The sequence below is a fragment of the Hippopotamus amphibius genome, chromosome 7, assembly GCF_030028045.1.
Source record: "Hippopotamus amphibius kiboko isolate mHipAmp2 chromosome 7, mHipAmp2.hap2, whole genome shotgun sequence".
Taxonomy (NCBI): domain Eukaryota; kingdom Metazoa; phylum Chordata; class Mammalia; order Artiodactyla; family Hippopotamidae; genus Hippopotamus; species Hippopotamus amphibius.
In genome coordinates, this window is record NC_080192.1 from 73,011,917 (window position 1) to 73,027,181 (window position 15,265).

The 15,265-nt window shown below is 35.4% G+C and overlaps 1 protein-coding gene and 1 non-coding gene across 9 annotated transcripts in view; one reads left to right on the forward strand and one right to left on the reverse strand.

Moving 5' to 3' along the window:
* ANAPC1 (anaphase promoting complex subunit 1) overlaps nt 1-15,265 on the forward strand; it is a 99,103-nt gene that overhangs the window by 42,022 nt on the left and 41,816 nt on the right. For all 8 annotated transcript variants that reach the window (XM_057741023.1, XM_057741024.1, XM_057741025.1 and 5 more), the window contains exons 28-34: nt 1,368-1,639; nt 4,619-4,853; nt 7,015-7,106; nt 8,455-8,589; nt 8,760-8,842; nt 9,724-9,802; nt 10,487-10,561. In XM_057741023.1, coding sequence (XP_057597006.1) covers nt 1,368-1,639; nt 4,619-4,853; nt 7,015-7,106; nt 8,455-8,589; nt 8,760-8,842; nt 9,724-9,802; nt 10,487-10,561 — 971 coding nt within the window. The remainder of the gene's footprint in view (nt 1-1,367; nt 1,640-4,618; nt 4,854-7,014; nt 7,107-8,454; nt 8,590-8,759; nt 8,843-9,723; nt 9,803-10,486; nt 10,562-15,265) is intronic.
* TRNAG-CCC (transfer RNA glycine (anticodon CCC)) lies at nt 13,687-13,759 on the reverse strand. Its single transcript has one exon. It is a non-coding gene; the product is annotated as a tRNA-Gly (tRNA).

The following is a 15,265-nucleotide window of genomic DNA, read 5'->3' on the forward strand; positions in this document are numbered from 1 at the left end:
TCTTAGAACTGTTTGAATGTTTTCATATAAAAAGTTTGGGTTAAAAAGAAAATCGCATGCATAATTGGCAAATGTTAAACTATATTAAACATTTGCCAATGTTTTTGAAGTTCTTCAACTTCTTCAAATTGAAGAAACTTTGCTTTACTCTGTGCCTTTCTCTTGTGTATAAATATTATATCCTATGCAGATGATGAATTGTCGTTTTAGAAATTTTACTTGCTTTTTCATTATTAATCTCATTGCCCTTTTTGAGAAAGTAAAAGTACAGCTTATGAACTTGTCATCAGTATGGCGCTATCACAGACCAGCATTTGAGTTAGCTCTTAGGTACAAAAAGCAAATGGTAAATACAAATATGTTTTATTTTATGCTTGTGTCTGTATATGTGTGTATATGTGTGTGTGTATATGGATTACAATTAAGACACTGCATCTAATTAAAATTTACATAACTTTCAGAACTCTTTAAAACCGTATTTCCAAACCTCTAGTGAACCGTATAACTTTATGTAATATTTAGAATATTTATTTTAAATATTCATCCATGACTTGAGCTAACACAGAATATTAGAAATGCAAAGAGAATTCAGTATTTGCGAGTACACAGTGTAGTCAAAACACTCAGGAAAAGGAATTCAAAGAGAACGTAGTATCATGAACATTTAATTTACAGTGCTCTTAAATGAGTTGACCATAAAAGTTAAATTTAGTGAGTACTCTTTTATGGTTTACCGGGTAACTCAAGTGTATAAAATGATGTTTTTTGTGTAAGTATCTTTGAATGTAATTTGGCATTTTTACCAGTAGTGTGTAATTTGTTTTCTATATATATGGAGACGTACATAGATAAGAGATAAAGATAGAGCAGATTTATAAAGCTCCTTGTCTTTTTTAAACTATCATTTTTCCTTAACGTCCAGAGAAAAAAATGGGATGGCACATATGAAATTAACATCATTATCCATCACATGTTGGGATTTGTTATTCATGTAGTTTGCGATGTTAATTTTCAGTTTATTTTTCAGTAAGCGTCCTGCTGTTTGAAAGAAAGATTTCAAAGCAGTGGGTATCCTAATCAGATCTGCATAAAGCAAAACTGGTATCAGTTATCTTGTTATAGACCCATGTATTTTAGCAAAAAGGACAGTGAATTATTTTACACAGTTACGGTTTTACACCTTGCCTCAATTGACTCACATGTATAAAAGCTTAAGTACGCAGAGTAACCTAATATCATTACAGGTATTATGGAGTTAAGGTTTCTGAATGTAGCAAAGTGATCTCTGTTCTTAAAAATCTAAATTGAACAGTTTCGGCTTTGTGAAGTTTTGTTCTCTCAGTTTTACATTTTGTTTGCCTGCGTAGGGCGGGCGCCTCCTCGGAACACCACAGTAGACCTGAACAGCGGGAACATCGACGTGCCTCCCAACATGACCAGCTGGGCCAGCTTCCACAATGGCGTGGCTGCCGGCCTGAAGATAGCCCCTGCCTCCCAAATCGACTCAGCCTGGATTGTCTACAACAAGCCCAAGCACGCTGAGTTAGCCAATGAGTATGCTGGCTTTCTCATGGCCCTGGGTCTGAACGGACACCTTACCAAGCTGGCTACTCTCAATATCCATGACTACCTGACCAAGGTGAGAATGCGTGCTGCTGGTTCCTGGCTTATCACAGTAGCTCCTAGTTGTTCTTTTTGCTCTCCTTCAATCTTATACCTCTGAGTGCATTCTTCTCATAGCAGGCAGAGTAATCTTTCTAAAATGTAAATTGGCATATATCACTTCCCTGGTCAAACTGTTTAATGATCTTTCATTGCTTTTTTTTTCCCATTGCTTTTTTTTTTTAACTTAATTTAATTTATTTATTTATTATTTTTTGAGGGGTACACCAAATTCAATCATCTGTTTTTATACACATATCCCCGTATTCCCTCCCTCCCTCGACGCCCCCCCCACCCTCCCCGTCCCAGTCCTCTAAGGCATCATCCATCCTCGAGTTGAACTCCCTTTGTTATGCAGCAGCTTCCCACTGGCTATCTATTTTACAGTTGGTAGTATATATGTCTATGCTACTCTCTCACTTCGTCTCAGCTTCCCTTTCACCCCCCACACCCCCAGACCTCGAGTTCTCCAGTCCATTCTCTGCATCTGCGTTTTTGTTCTTGTCTTGTCACTGAGTACATCAGTACCATTTTTAGATTCCGTATATGTGAATTAGCATACAATATTTGTCTTTTTCTTTCTGACTTACTTCACTCTGTATGACAGACTCTGGTTCTATCCACCTCATTACATATAGCTCCATCTCATCCCTTTTTGTAGCTGAGTAATATTCCATTGTATATATATGCCACATCTTCTGTATCCATTCATTTGTTGATGGGCATTTAGGTTGCTTCCATGTCCTGGCTATTGTAAATAGTGCTGCAATAAACATTATGGTACATGTTTCTTTTCGGATTATGGTTTTCTTTGGGTATGTGCCCAGTAGTGGGATTACTGGATCATATGTTTCCCATTGCTTTTAATGTACATTCTGGGAGCCTGTGTGGGCCTACTCACTTCTGCAGCCTTACTTTGTGCCTCTCTTTCCCTTGCTCCCCATGCTCCAACCATAGAGACTGTTTTAGCTCCTTGGCAGACCAAACTATTTCTCTTGGCATAAACTCTTCCACTTTTATGCCATAAAAGTTTACCCATATAAAGTATGCAATTCAGTGGTTTTATTACATACACAGAATTGTGCACCCATTACCACTGTTAATTTTATTTTTTATTTTTTATTACTTTTTAATTTTTGGCCACACTGCATGACATGTGGGATCTTAGTTCCCCAACTAGGGACTGAACCCACACCTCCTGCATTGGAAGGCAGTCTTAACTACTGGACGGCAGGGGAAGTCCCCACGGTTAATTTTAGAATATCTTCAACATCTCATGAAGGAACCCCCTACGCAGTAGTAGTCACTTTCTATTCCACTGTCCCTTCAGCCCCTGGCAAACTGCTAATCTACTTTCTGTCTCTAGAGATTTGCCTACTGTGGACATTTTATATAAATGGAAGCAAACAATATGTGATCTTTGATGACTGGCTTCTTTTGCTTACTGTAATGTTTTCAGGGTTTGTCCACGTTGTACCATGTATTAGTACTTCATTGCTTTTTATTCCTGAATAGATAGTCATTGCATAGATAGACATATTTTTTCATTCATCAGTTGATGGGTACTTGAGTTATTACTACTTTTTTGACTATTATGAATAATGCTACTATGAACATTTATGTACACGTTTTGCTGTGGATGAATGTTTTCATTTCTCTTGGGTATATTCCTAGGAGTGGAATTGCTGGGTCACATGGTAACTCTTTGTTTAAATTTTTGAAGAACTACCAAACTGTTTTCCAGAGGGGCTGCATGCATCATTTTATAATCCCAGCAGCAGTACATTTGGGTTCCCGTTTCTCTGCACTCTTGCTAACACTTGTTATTATCTGTCTTTTTAATTAGAGTCATCTTAGTAGGTGTGAAGTAGTATCTCAGTGTGGTTTTGATTTGCATTTATTTCCTAGATGGCTAATGATATCGAACTTCTTCACACATGACCATTGGTCATTTATATATCATCTTTGGAGAAATATCTATTCCAATCCTTTGCTTATTTTTTACTTGGTTGTCTTTATTGTTGAGTTGTAAGAGTTCTTTAGGCATTCTGGATACCAGTCCATTAACAGATACATGATTTGCAAGAGTTTTCTGCCATTGTGTTGTCTTTTGGGTTGTCTTATTACTTTCTGATGGTGTCTTTGAAGCACAAAAGTTTTGAATTTTGATGAAGTCCAATTCATCTGGTTTTTTTTTTTTTTTTTTTTTGGTTGCTGTGCATTTGGTGTCATATCTAAGAAGTTACTGCCTACTCCAAGATCCCTTGGGTTTACACCTATTACATAGATTTACACCTATGTTTTCTTCCAAGAGTTTTTTACTTTTAGTCACATCTTACTTGAAGTTAATTTTATATATGATGTAAGGAAGGGGACCAATTTCATTCTTTTACAAGCTCTACAGTTATCACAGCATCATTTTTTGAAAAAGCTCTTTTTTTCCCATTGAATCGTCTTGACACCCTTGTAGTCAGTTGAACGTCAGTGTGAGGATTTATTTTTGAATCATCTCAGAGTCATTTACATGTCATTCCCTCACCTGACATCATTCTCTCTCACTTTCTAACTTGAGTGCCCTCCCTTTTTGCTACTTTGCCTGGCTGATTTGTACTCATTCTGTATTGTAAACTTTACTTTTTAGAGGTTCCTAATAATTCTCCAGTCCCTCCTAATCTAAATTAGGCTCTGTTAAAATACTCTTTCATAATCTTTATACTTTTTCATTTTATGAGTTTTTAATAATATTTATTTTTTAGTTTAACACCCCCCCCCCCCAAGGGCACTAACTTCATCAGAGCAAGGACCATGTCGTTTAGTTTGCTTGTGTGTTCTTGGAGCCTTTCACTGTGCCTGTCACAGAAAAGTACTTATTAAAAGTACTGGCAGGCAGTATTTTATTTAAAACTATATATTTGTTTTGGCAGTGCCTTAAGTCTCATTCTATTTTCTGTCTTAGGGTCATGAGATGACAAGCATTGGACTGCTCCTTGGTGTTTCTGCTGCTAAACTAGGCACCATGGATATGTCGATTACACGGCTTCTTAGCATCCACATTCCTGCTCTCTTACCCCCAACGTCCACGGAGCTTGATGTTCCTCACAATGTCCAAGTGGCTGCGGTGGTTGGCATTGGCCTCATTTATCAGGGGACAGCTCACAGGCATACTGCAGAAGTCCTGTTGGCTGAAATAGGTATGGCACTAATAGTGCTGTGGTTTCATAAGCATGTATTTCCCATTCCACGGGAACCAAAGTAAAAATGATAGTAATAGTAAGATTAAAAAAATTAAGGAAATAATAGTAGCTTTGGTGAGCATAGAATGAGCTATACTAATAAAGAAAAAAACTGTGAGTAATGTTTTGCAAGGCTGGTGTTACTATGCAGGTTATTAGTCTGCATACTTACTCGACCGGCCCACTGCTGAGCTCCAGTGGTCCAATTTAAGGAGGTAGCTTGTTGTCATAAGCATGCTGTTTATCCTGCTCTGTGTTTGGCAGGCAATGTCTAGCAATGGTCTACACTTAAAATTCAAAGTTGTTTTGATCCCTAAAAGCACAGTGTTTATTCTGTTGGACAGTAGCACTCTGACAGAATGGAAGTGATTGACTCCTGCTTTCCTCGTTTACATGCTGGTGGGTATGTTTGTGATGAAATGCATTTTTTTATGTTTTCACCTCAGTTACATTTTTTGAAAATATGTCTTACATGTTGTCATCTTTTTCTGACAAATGGAAATGCTGTTAGCATTATTAATATGATCAGTAATTTAGATACATACTTATATGTCTTGTTCAGTCCTATTCAGGGTCTCTCTACGTGTATTCCAGGATAGCCACAAAATTGGCCTGGGCATCTGTGCTTCAGGCTGTAGATCTGTGGGTCTGCTGCTCAGACTCTGCTCCAAATGCCTTATTCTGGGACCCAGTCTTCTTTTATGGTGATGACAGAAGGGCAAGAGGGAGAACCAAATAATAGAAGCACATTTCAGGCCTTTGCTTACATTATGCCAGCCAGGATCCTAGTTCAAAGCCAGACACATATTCAGGTACTCTAGGAGACTCTGTCAGGAGTGTGGATATATATATATGTATACTGGCATTGTAGGGCAGTGAAGAATTGGAATCAACAATGTAGTCTACTACAGTGATGACATAAATTATTCACAAAACTGAAATTTCCCTGTTAGCAAAATATGTAATAGCATAATTGATTTGAGAAATGCGTATTCAGAAGATACTCAGGATTGGCTTTTAAAGCTTGTTCATCTATAAGGTAATGTAACATTCTTTGTATCATAATGATATCTAATGGTGCCAGTACTACACATATCTCACGGCCATAGCACAGCTGTTTCATATTGTATGCAGAAGATTTCTTCTTTATTCATATGCATATGCTCTTTTGTATAATTACATACTGTACATACTGTTTTTGTATTGCCCTTTTTATATGTCATTGTCATAAATGGCTTTTAAAATTAATTTTATATTGTGTAATAGCTCATTGAGTTGGTTTTCTATAAATTGCCTGATCATTTTCTTATTTTTAGGACTTTTAGGTAGCTTTTAATTCTTTGCTATTAAGCAGTAAACATTGCACTGATTACATGTGGATAAGTTTTTCTTTCTTTTTAAAAAAATTTTTTTCCTGGGGATGAAATTCCAGGAATGTGAACTTTTTTTTTGGAGGAAGGGATCTTTATATGTAATACATTTTGCTGCCCAAAAGAGGGTGGAGTTAGAATTAGGGGGTACTTTTTAAAGTATGAATTTTGCATCCAGTCAAACTTTTAGCATCAATACAGATAAATTCTATCATAGTAGGACTCAGTATTACATAGACTCAAAATAAGTGTCCTAATGTATAATATTTAACATTCTTAAAAACTTAAAGGAAGTGTTTTTCCTATTCCTTATCAGTATTTGAACATGTTTTTACTACATTTAATGAACAGGTTTGAAGATAACAGAACAAGAATAAAAGGAAAGAAATTACAAATTGAAGCTTTTTTGAACATCCCTCCCCTTTAAAAGTTTTTTCCTACTTTTTGGTATTTTTTTTTATATGTATTATATATATATATGTGTTTATATATGTTTTTATAAAACTCAAGGTTTGACAATATTTTGAAGTCATTGCTTTCAAATTGGCAAATTAGAAGAACCACGTTTGGGCTTTATTTTGTAGTAAACTGATAGTTGTGGACACCATTTGTGAAAACGTCAGATCTTTCCGAGTGGGATTATATTGAATCCATAGTTCTTATGCGACCTACTAGAAAGTAACTCTAAAACTTTTATGAGTTAAGATTTTAAGAGGTCAGTTTGAACCGTGTTACTTTCTGTTTTATAGGACGGCCCCCTGGTCCTGAAATGGAATACTGCACGGACAGAGAGTCTTACTCTTTGGCTGCTGGCTTGGCTTTGGGCATGGTGTGCTTGGGGGTAAGCAGAGTCTGTGTCTTCAGGTGCTTGTTATGAATTCTTCTTGTTGAGACAAATAGCCTTGACACTTTACTCTGAATACCACTCTGCCTTACTGTGACTTAACTTACCCTGATTCTCAGCTCTTTCTTCTTTCTGGATATTTTTTAAGTTTCTAGATTTGGGAATGGAGAGAAATTGTAGTGAAGAGTGATGCTTTAAGGTTTCTTTCTCCTGGCATAGATGTAAGTGTTCATGAATGAACTAAGGGAATGGAATTTCTTGAAAAGAGTTGAAGACATAAGGTGAAGAAATGACAGTCCACTCAGTCAGAAAACAGAAAAAAATGAAAATGTGTTTGTGATGGAGAGCCTTAAGAGTCTGTCGTAGTTACTTAGAGATAAACCAGAACTCTCTTTTGGTGCCCTGATGTTCGCTAGGTATCCCAGAACGTTGCCACAATGGCAGCTGCTTTGTGACAGAATGCAGTATCACTCTGACCCATCTTTAACCCCATCCAGTAGATGTAGTGTAGGATTACCAGAAACTTTAAATGACTATGTCAGCTGGAATGTGGGTCCTTTGAAGTACCACCAATACAGTGTGGTACTGAAACTGAATCATAAAAAGAAAGTTGACTGTCGGTTAGGCTTTTGACTCCTGACATTTGGTACATGAACTAAAGAGGCAGATGAAACAATGGTAAAGCATCATACTGGGAACTGGGACCTGAATGCTGGTCCTGACCCGTGAGTCACATCATTTAACTACAGTATTGTCTAGTAGTTAAGCAGCTCTATAGAGTGTGGAACCAAACTGCCTTGTTTTACATCCACTGCTGCCTCTTACTAGCTATATAACCTTGGGCATAATCTCTTTGTGCCTCCCTTTCCTCACCTGTAAAATACTAGCTATTTGATTGAATTGTCATATTAAGTAAGTTAATGCATGTTAAACACACAGAATCGTGCCTCGAAGAGAGTTAAGTGTTCACTAAGTTATTTTTATTATTATAGTTATTATTGCTGCAGTAATCCACAGGCACAATAATGAAAGGTTCAGATGTTCATAGTTCAGGTTTCATTTATCTACCTAATATTTTCTTTAACCGTTAGTGCAATTAACTGTATTTTGAAGCCTTTATGTATTTTATGAAATGAAAGTATTAACTTGCCTGTGTTTGTATTATAATTTTTAATGTGAATTATTAATAGACTGAATATTAACTCATGAGGAATATTTATTTTAATTGATAAAAAACCAGAAGGCTGGCTTTGAAGTTAGTTTATTCTCTTCTTTGTTATGGGTATATGGTATGGATCTTATTCTGTAAAATTTCCTTTCACATGTCTGTTACTTTGTTTTCCAGCACGGCAGTAATTTGATAGGTATGTCGGATCTCAATGTGCCTGAGCAGCTTTATCAGTACATGGTTGGAGGCCATAGGCGCTTTCAAGCAGGGATGCACAGGGAGAAACATAAATCTCCAAGTTATCAAATCAAAGTAAGTCCAAATCACACAATAGATCAAACTTCTGGAAGCTATGAAGTTAATTTGAAAATAGTAGTTTTCACACTAAGATTTGTAAATATGTTAATTTCAAGCATAGGCTAGTATTCAGAAGAATTTTATAATAATTCAAAGCTCTTTTACACAAACTTTTCTTTCGATAGGAAGGAGATACCATAAATGTGGATGTAACTTGTCCAGGTGCCACTCTTGCTTTGGCCATGATCTACTTAAAAACCAATAACAGGTACCACATCTCCCCACTCCATCTCTTGACATGACCGTGTGACTTCCTTTCTGACCTCATTAATAAAGCTAAATTATCTTACTGTGTTTACCTCTCCTGTAGTAGATCAGCCTGATTTTAGTGCTCTCAGATACTACAAGTTATATAGATTTTTATCTAGAAATAACACATTTGGTTATTTTAATGCTATTTGAGAATATGGTTGCCAGTTTCTATTCATTTTTATTTTATAGTTGATATCACTGACAAACGATGTCTAAATTCCTTCTCATTAGTTTTGCTCATTGTGATGAGGACTGGATAAATCAGAAATACTTAGCATTATTGTCTTCCTGGTTCTGTTCATAAAAATGGTTTCTGCTTAGTTCAAGAGCTTTCCTAATGACCATACCTTCTGCCTCCCCAACCCCCGTAATTAGTGCTGACACTTGAAAGTAGATGTTTGGCATTTATTCTTTTACATTTTGCATAGAAGAATAAGTTGGGTTTTAAGTGTTTTAATTTAAAAAACATTCTAAGATTCAAGAAATTTTTCAGTGTTGTAAATTCCCTTTTTAGGCAAAGTGAATGTTTGCACAATTAACAAAGTGGTTTAAAACAGATTTATTCATCTGCTCTTTGGATGAAAGTATATGACGTTGCTTTCTTGGCCCTGGAGATGTTTCAGTGAATAAAAGAAAACTAAGAATATCTGCCCTTAGGGAGCTTATAGTAAGACATACATACGTACTAAATATTATGTTGGGAGGACGTGAAGTACTATGGGAAAAAAATAGGACAGTGGTTGGAATGGAAAGAAAATTCTTGAAATCTGTCTTGCAATTCTTGATTATCTTATTCTCTTTTTGAGCAATAACACTTGCTGGTATCCACCACCACAGATCCATTGCAGATTGGCTCCGAGCTCCCGACACCATGTATTTGCTGGACTTTGTGAAGCCAGAATTTCTCTTACTTAGGGTATGGTACTTTGCAGTTTTTCATTTCTCTTCACATGAGGAGTCTATAAAATGTCTCCACAAGGAAGCTTTACTGTTAATCCATCGTGTATATATGTAATTGGTAGTATTCTTTTGAAATTTCCCAACTGTAACTGTAGGAATTGCTAAGATAACCAACCACACTGATATATAATACTTGGAGTGACATTTTAACTTTTTATATTGTTATTCAAAACTTCCTAATAAACAAGTCGCTGGGGCTTTATTTTACATTCTTTCATTATTACTAAGAACTCAATAATACTGTTAAAGGTATGATTAGTGACAGTAATTGACATAATTACCTCAGATTTTACCTCTATCATGTTTAAATGTATGTTTTTAGCATATGAAAGGCTTTTAAATTATGTAGACAGATCTATTTATGGTTCTTCATGATTTTTCTTTTATGGAGCAAGTTTTAAAAACTTCTCTCCAACTCCTCCAGACTTTGATGACGGTCAAATCAATTTTAGGTTTTTTGTGTTAAATCTAAATCTTCAGCTTATTTTAATGAGTGGCTTAGGTTGATACTACATACTTACTTTATTTTTCAGAATATCCAACAGTTGGGACTAATTCTTAAATTAGTTATAAAAATCATTGTTACAAAATCTATGAATTTTGCCTGCTGTAATTAATTTTTCTGTATTGCATTTTTAAGACACTTGCTCGGTGCCTGATTTTGTGGGATGATATTTTACCAAATTCCAAGTGGGTTGATAGCAACGTTCCTCAAGTACGTACGTATAATAAATATTATATCTTTAATCACATAAAATTATGATTTCTTGTGGGATTTTTCTAAAACCCCACAAAATACTTTTTCTTTTGAAGGCGATAGTGATGGTTATGATTACTATATTTCTTGAAAACGTAGGAACTTTCATTTTGAGATTGTGTGCTGAGCACAGACCACAGCCTTCCTTTTTCAGTTACAGAGCCCTAGAAATTGTGATTTTTAAAAGCTAAATGTATCAAAGAACCCTAAAAAAGTATTTTTGACATTTTTATCCTAAATAAGCTCACATTGATCTAAAATACTGTTATACTTTTTGACAATTTTTATCTTATATATAAGAAGTTGTTTTAATTACTTTATGGTATATTTACCCAATAAGCCAAATAGTTAAAAATAAGCAGACTTTTTTGTAAAAACTCCAAATCAAATATTATAAGTATTGTAATTAAATTTGCCCTTTAATTAGCTGTCCACATCCTTAGTACCCTTGTATTTAGAAAATAATCTATTTATCCTTCAGAATGCTAGGGTGCTTCCTCCAATGTTTTAATAAGAAAATTTCAAAATGAAAGGTTGAAAGAATTTTATACAAATGCCCATATAACCGATTAGATTCTACAATTAATATTTTACTGTATAAACTTCTTTAGTCAGACATCTATCCACTTATCTCTTCCTCTATCCAAACCATCATTTTTTGATGAAGTTCACAGTTAAATTACAGATAGTCGTACACTTTTCTCTTAAGTATTTCAGCATGTGTATTATTAACTAGCATTCAGTATTTACCTTTTCTCTCTTCCTTTTAAGATAAAATTTGTATATAATGAACTGCACAGATTTTAATTATACTATTTGATAAAATTTGACTAATGTATAAGTTTATGGAAACAAACGTTTATAAAAATGGCCAGAATTTCCCTTCCTACTCAGTCTGTGCACTCACTCCTCACCCCCAAGGCAACCAATTTTCTGATTTTTTTCTCCAAAATAGATTAGTTTGCCTGATACAGAACTTTATATTGATGGAATCACAGATATATCCTTTTATGTAAGACTTTTCGTTCAGCATGATTTTGAGATACTATTGAGTATATCGGTAGTTCAGCCTGTTTATTGTTAAGTAGTATCCTATTGTATGACTGCACCACAGTTTCTTTTTCCAGTTCCTCTTTGTTCATCGCCTTGGCTGGTTCCAGGTTTTGGTTAATACCAGGCAAGCTGCCATAAATATTCTTATGCAAATATATATGTTTCCGTTTCTCTTGAGTAAATACTTAGGATTGGAATTACTGAGGCACAGAGTAGATGGTGTGTTTAGTAGATGGTGTGTTTGTAAGGACTGGTAAACCTTTTTCAAAAGATGTTGCACCATTTTACACTTGGACCCGCAGTGTATGAGAATGCTGGCTGCTGCGTGTCTTGTAGCTGCTGCACAGCTCGCCAGTATTGGTGGTGTTAGTCTTTTAATTTTAGCTCTGCTGGTACACAGGTAATGATATCTTATTGTAGTTGCAGTTTGCATGTTGAGAACGTTTTCATTTGCTTATTGCTTCTTCATATATCTTTTTTTTAATGAAATGTCTGTATCTTTTGCCCATTAAAAAAGTTTTTGTATTTATCTTTTTATTACTCAGGTGCTAGAATTTTTTATATATTCTGGAAGCCTATCCTTTGTCAGATAAATGTTTTACATAATCTCTGGCTTGTCTCTGCATTTTCTTAGTAATACTTTTTGATGAGTAGAAAATTTTTTAAATGTGATAATATCTAATTTATCAATTTTTAATTTTATGGTTTTTTATGTCCCCTGGAAAAAATATTTGCCTAGCCTGAAGGTCTTTTTCTTCCTAAAAGCCCTGATGTTTAGCTTTTATGTATAATTATGTAATTTCATCTCAAAGTAATTTTGTTTTTGGTATGAGGATAAGGGTTAAGGTTTTCATTTAAAAAATATATATTTAGTTGTGCCAACACTGTTGAAAACACCTTCTCCTTATTGTATTCCCGTGCCTCCTTTGTCAAAAATTAGATGACTGGTCTTTTATTCTTTTTCTGTCTTTTCTACAGGTTGCATGGTTTCTATTGATTTATCTTACTGCAGGCATTTTGTTTTCGTACATGAAGTGAATTTTAAATTTTCATTTATTGTACTTTTTAGTTGTTTTTTCCTTTTTTTATCATTTATTCTTTTTCTGATGAGATTTTCTGTTTTCACTCATTATGGGTATATTGTCCTTCTAGTTAGAACTGCTGCTTTAAAATCCTTCTCTTCTAATGCCAATAGTATGACCATTTCAGGGTTGTTTTCCATGGTCTTTTCTCCTGAGAATATGTTGCATTTTTTGTTCTTATGTTAAGTAATCTTGATTTGTATCTGGGACATTGTACATGTTGTCTTTTGACGACTCTAGTTTCTGTTGTATTCCTCTAAAGAGTATTGATACATACATACTTACATCTCTCTGTGTATGTATTTGTGTACACACACACACACCCACACATACCCACACACACAAATACATTTTGTTTTAAAGCAGTTAATTTACGTGTAATCAAATGTCAAACCCTATCTCTTGTTTGCCAGTTCTAGTCTTAGTTTAGTTCTCTTATCCTCTGGAGGCTGAGTCTGCCTTGCTCACACATGGATCATGGGTCAGGAAGATATTTAACTCCTAGCACATTTAGCTGTCAGAGGTATCAGTTCCTTTTGGAAAGTACCCTTTAAAATGTACATCGTGGGATGAAAGTATACTTTTTCTTCCATTGCTTCACTCAGCATATGTTTGTTGATCCTTTGCATGCAAGACACCATACTAAATTCTGTGCTACATTTAAGACATGTAGACTGACTACGAGAAAACTTTAATTTACTAAATTTGCTAAGTTTAGTTTGCAAAGTCAGGTTAAACATGTGTACAAGTAACCATTCTCAAATGGAAGGTGAAAATTAATGTCAGTTCTTTATTTAAACTTTTGTGGAAATGTAGTCCTTGGACTTTTATTTTTTTTAAATTGAGTAATCAATTAATTTATTTATCTAGCTATGCCGGGTTGTGGTATGTGGGATCTTTGTTGCGGCTCCGGCATGCAGGCTCTTAGTTGCAGCATGTGGGATCTAGTTCCCTGTCCAGGGATCGAACCTGGGCCCCCTGCATTGGGAGCGCAGAGTCTTAACCACTGGACCACCAGGGAAGTCCCTTGGGCTTTCAATATAAAGTTCTCTCTTTGACATTTCTTTTACTTCAGACTTAATAATTTTAAATTTGGTCTCTATTACATCAGGGATACCCGGTAGAGCACGTAACAAGTTCACAGTTCTGTTGGTTGGTATTGCCTATTACTCTCTACTTTCTCCTAGTCCTCGCTCACTCATTTTGTAGCAGTTGTAGGGAGCAACTTAGCATCAAAAGTGGGATTAAAAAGGTCACTTTGTAAACTGCTTTGTTTGAATTTAAGGCATGTGTCACATACAATGACTAGCATCTTCACAGCACTTTTTCCTTCATAAAAAGCTTTACTCTACAGCCTAATATTTTTCTTTTTTTGCAGTGTTGCGCTGTAAATTATTCAAGTATTGCCCCCATTGTATGGGTGGGAATGATGTACTGCTTTTGATTGTCTGTGTATCTATTAGATCATGAACTCTTCAAGGCCAGCTACCGTGTCTTTTCTATCTTTCATTCCTAGCAACTCACACACGGTAGCTAGAGCTGTTATGTTGAAAGAGGACAGACTGGTCCAGAATCACCCAGCTAGTAAGAGGTGGGGTAAAACTGAAACTAGCTGTTAGGACTTCAGAGCTTGAGATTTTTGTGTTAGACTCTGTACAACACAGAGCAGTTTGGTGCTCTTTTCTTGTTCATTTCCTGTGTGCCTCAACCTGCCTTTAAGTGATTATACATTTCCCTTTGATTACTCCTTATGTTTCTTACTATTTTTTTTTAAACTTTAGGAGACCATAGAGAAGATAACAAGGACTAGGTTGAAGAGTGTCCCCCCCACCACACACACAGTTATTTATAACCCAAGTTTTTAGTGATGCTTTTAAGTGGTTTATGATCAAGTGGGGTCTTGTGATAGGAATGGTACGGATCTATAATAATGATAATGATGGCAGCTAACACAAAGAATATGCACCAAGCATTAATTTTAAGAGTTTTGAGTAGGTTAAGTCCTCTAATTCTCACAGAAACCTAGAAGGTAGGAATTTTATTTTTGCTCATTTTATAGATGTCCCCTGGCAAGTGTGTGGCCCTGCTGGGATGAGAACGTAGGCTGTCAAGCTCCAGGCTCCGTGCTCTTTTGAAGACAAAAAGGAGCTGATAAATGTCTGCTGTCAAAATAGAAATATTCCATTCCTGTATGATATTGCTAATTTATATGAATGTTCTAATTAGGTTATCCATGAATATATTCATTACTCACTTTGGAGTTATATCAGTTTTTCAGAATGTCGTTCAATTTCTGAGTAAATACATCCAAAATTAAAAATAAAGACAAGAGGAAGGAAGAAAGCTGGAAGTAGTTATCAGCCTATATTACACAGCCAACATAATTGCTTACCTCATTGAGATTGTCAAAGAGAAAAGGTATTTCAAGTTTTTTGATTTGGTGATATTCAGTACATAAGAAGATTGTGTCATAAGCGACTTTCAAATACTTATTGGTTTGTTGTAGAAAGCATCATGAAATATTACT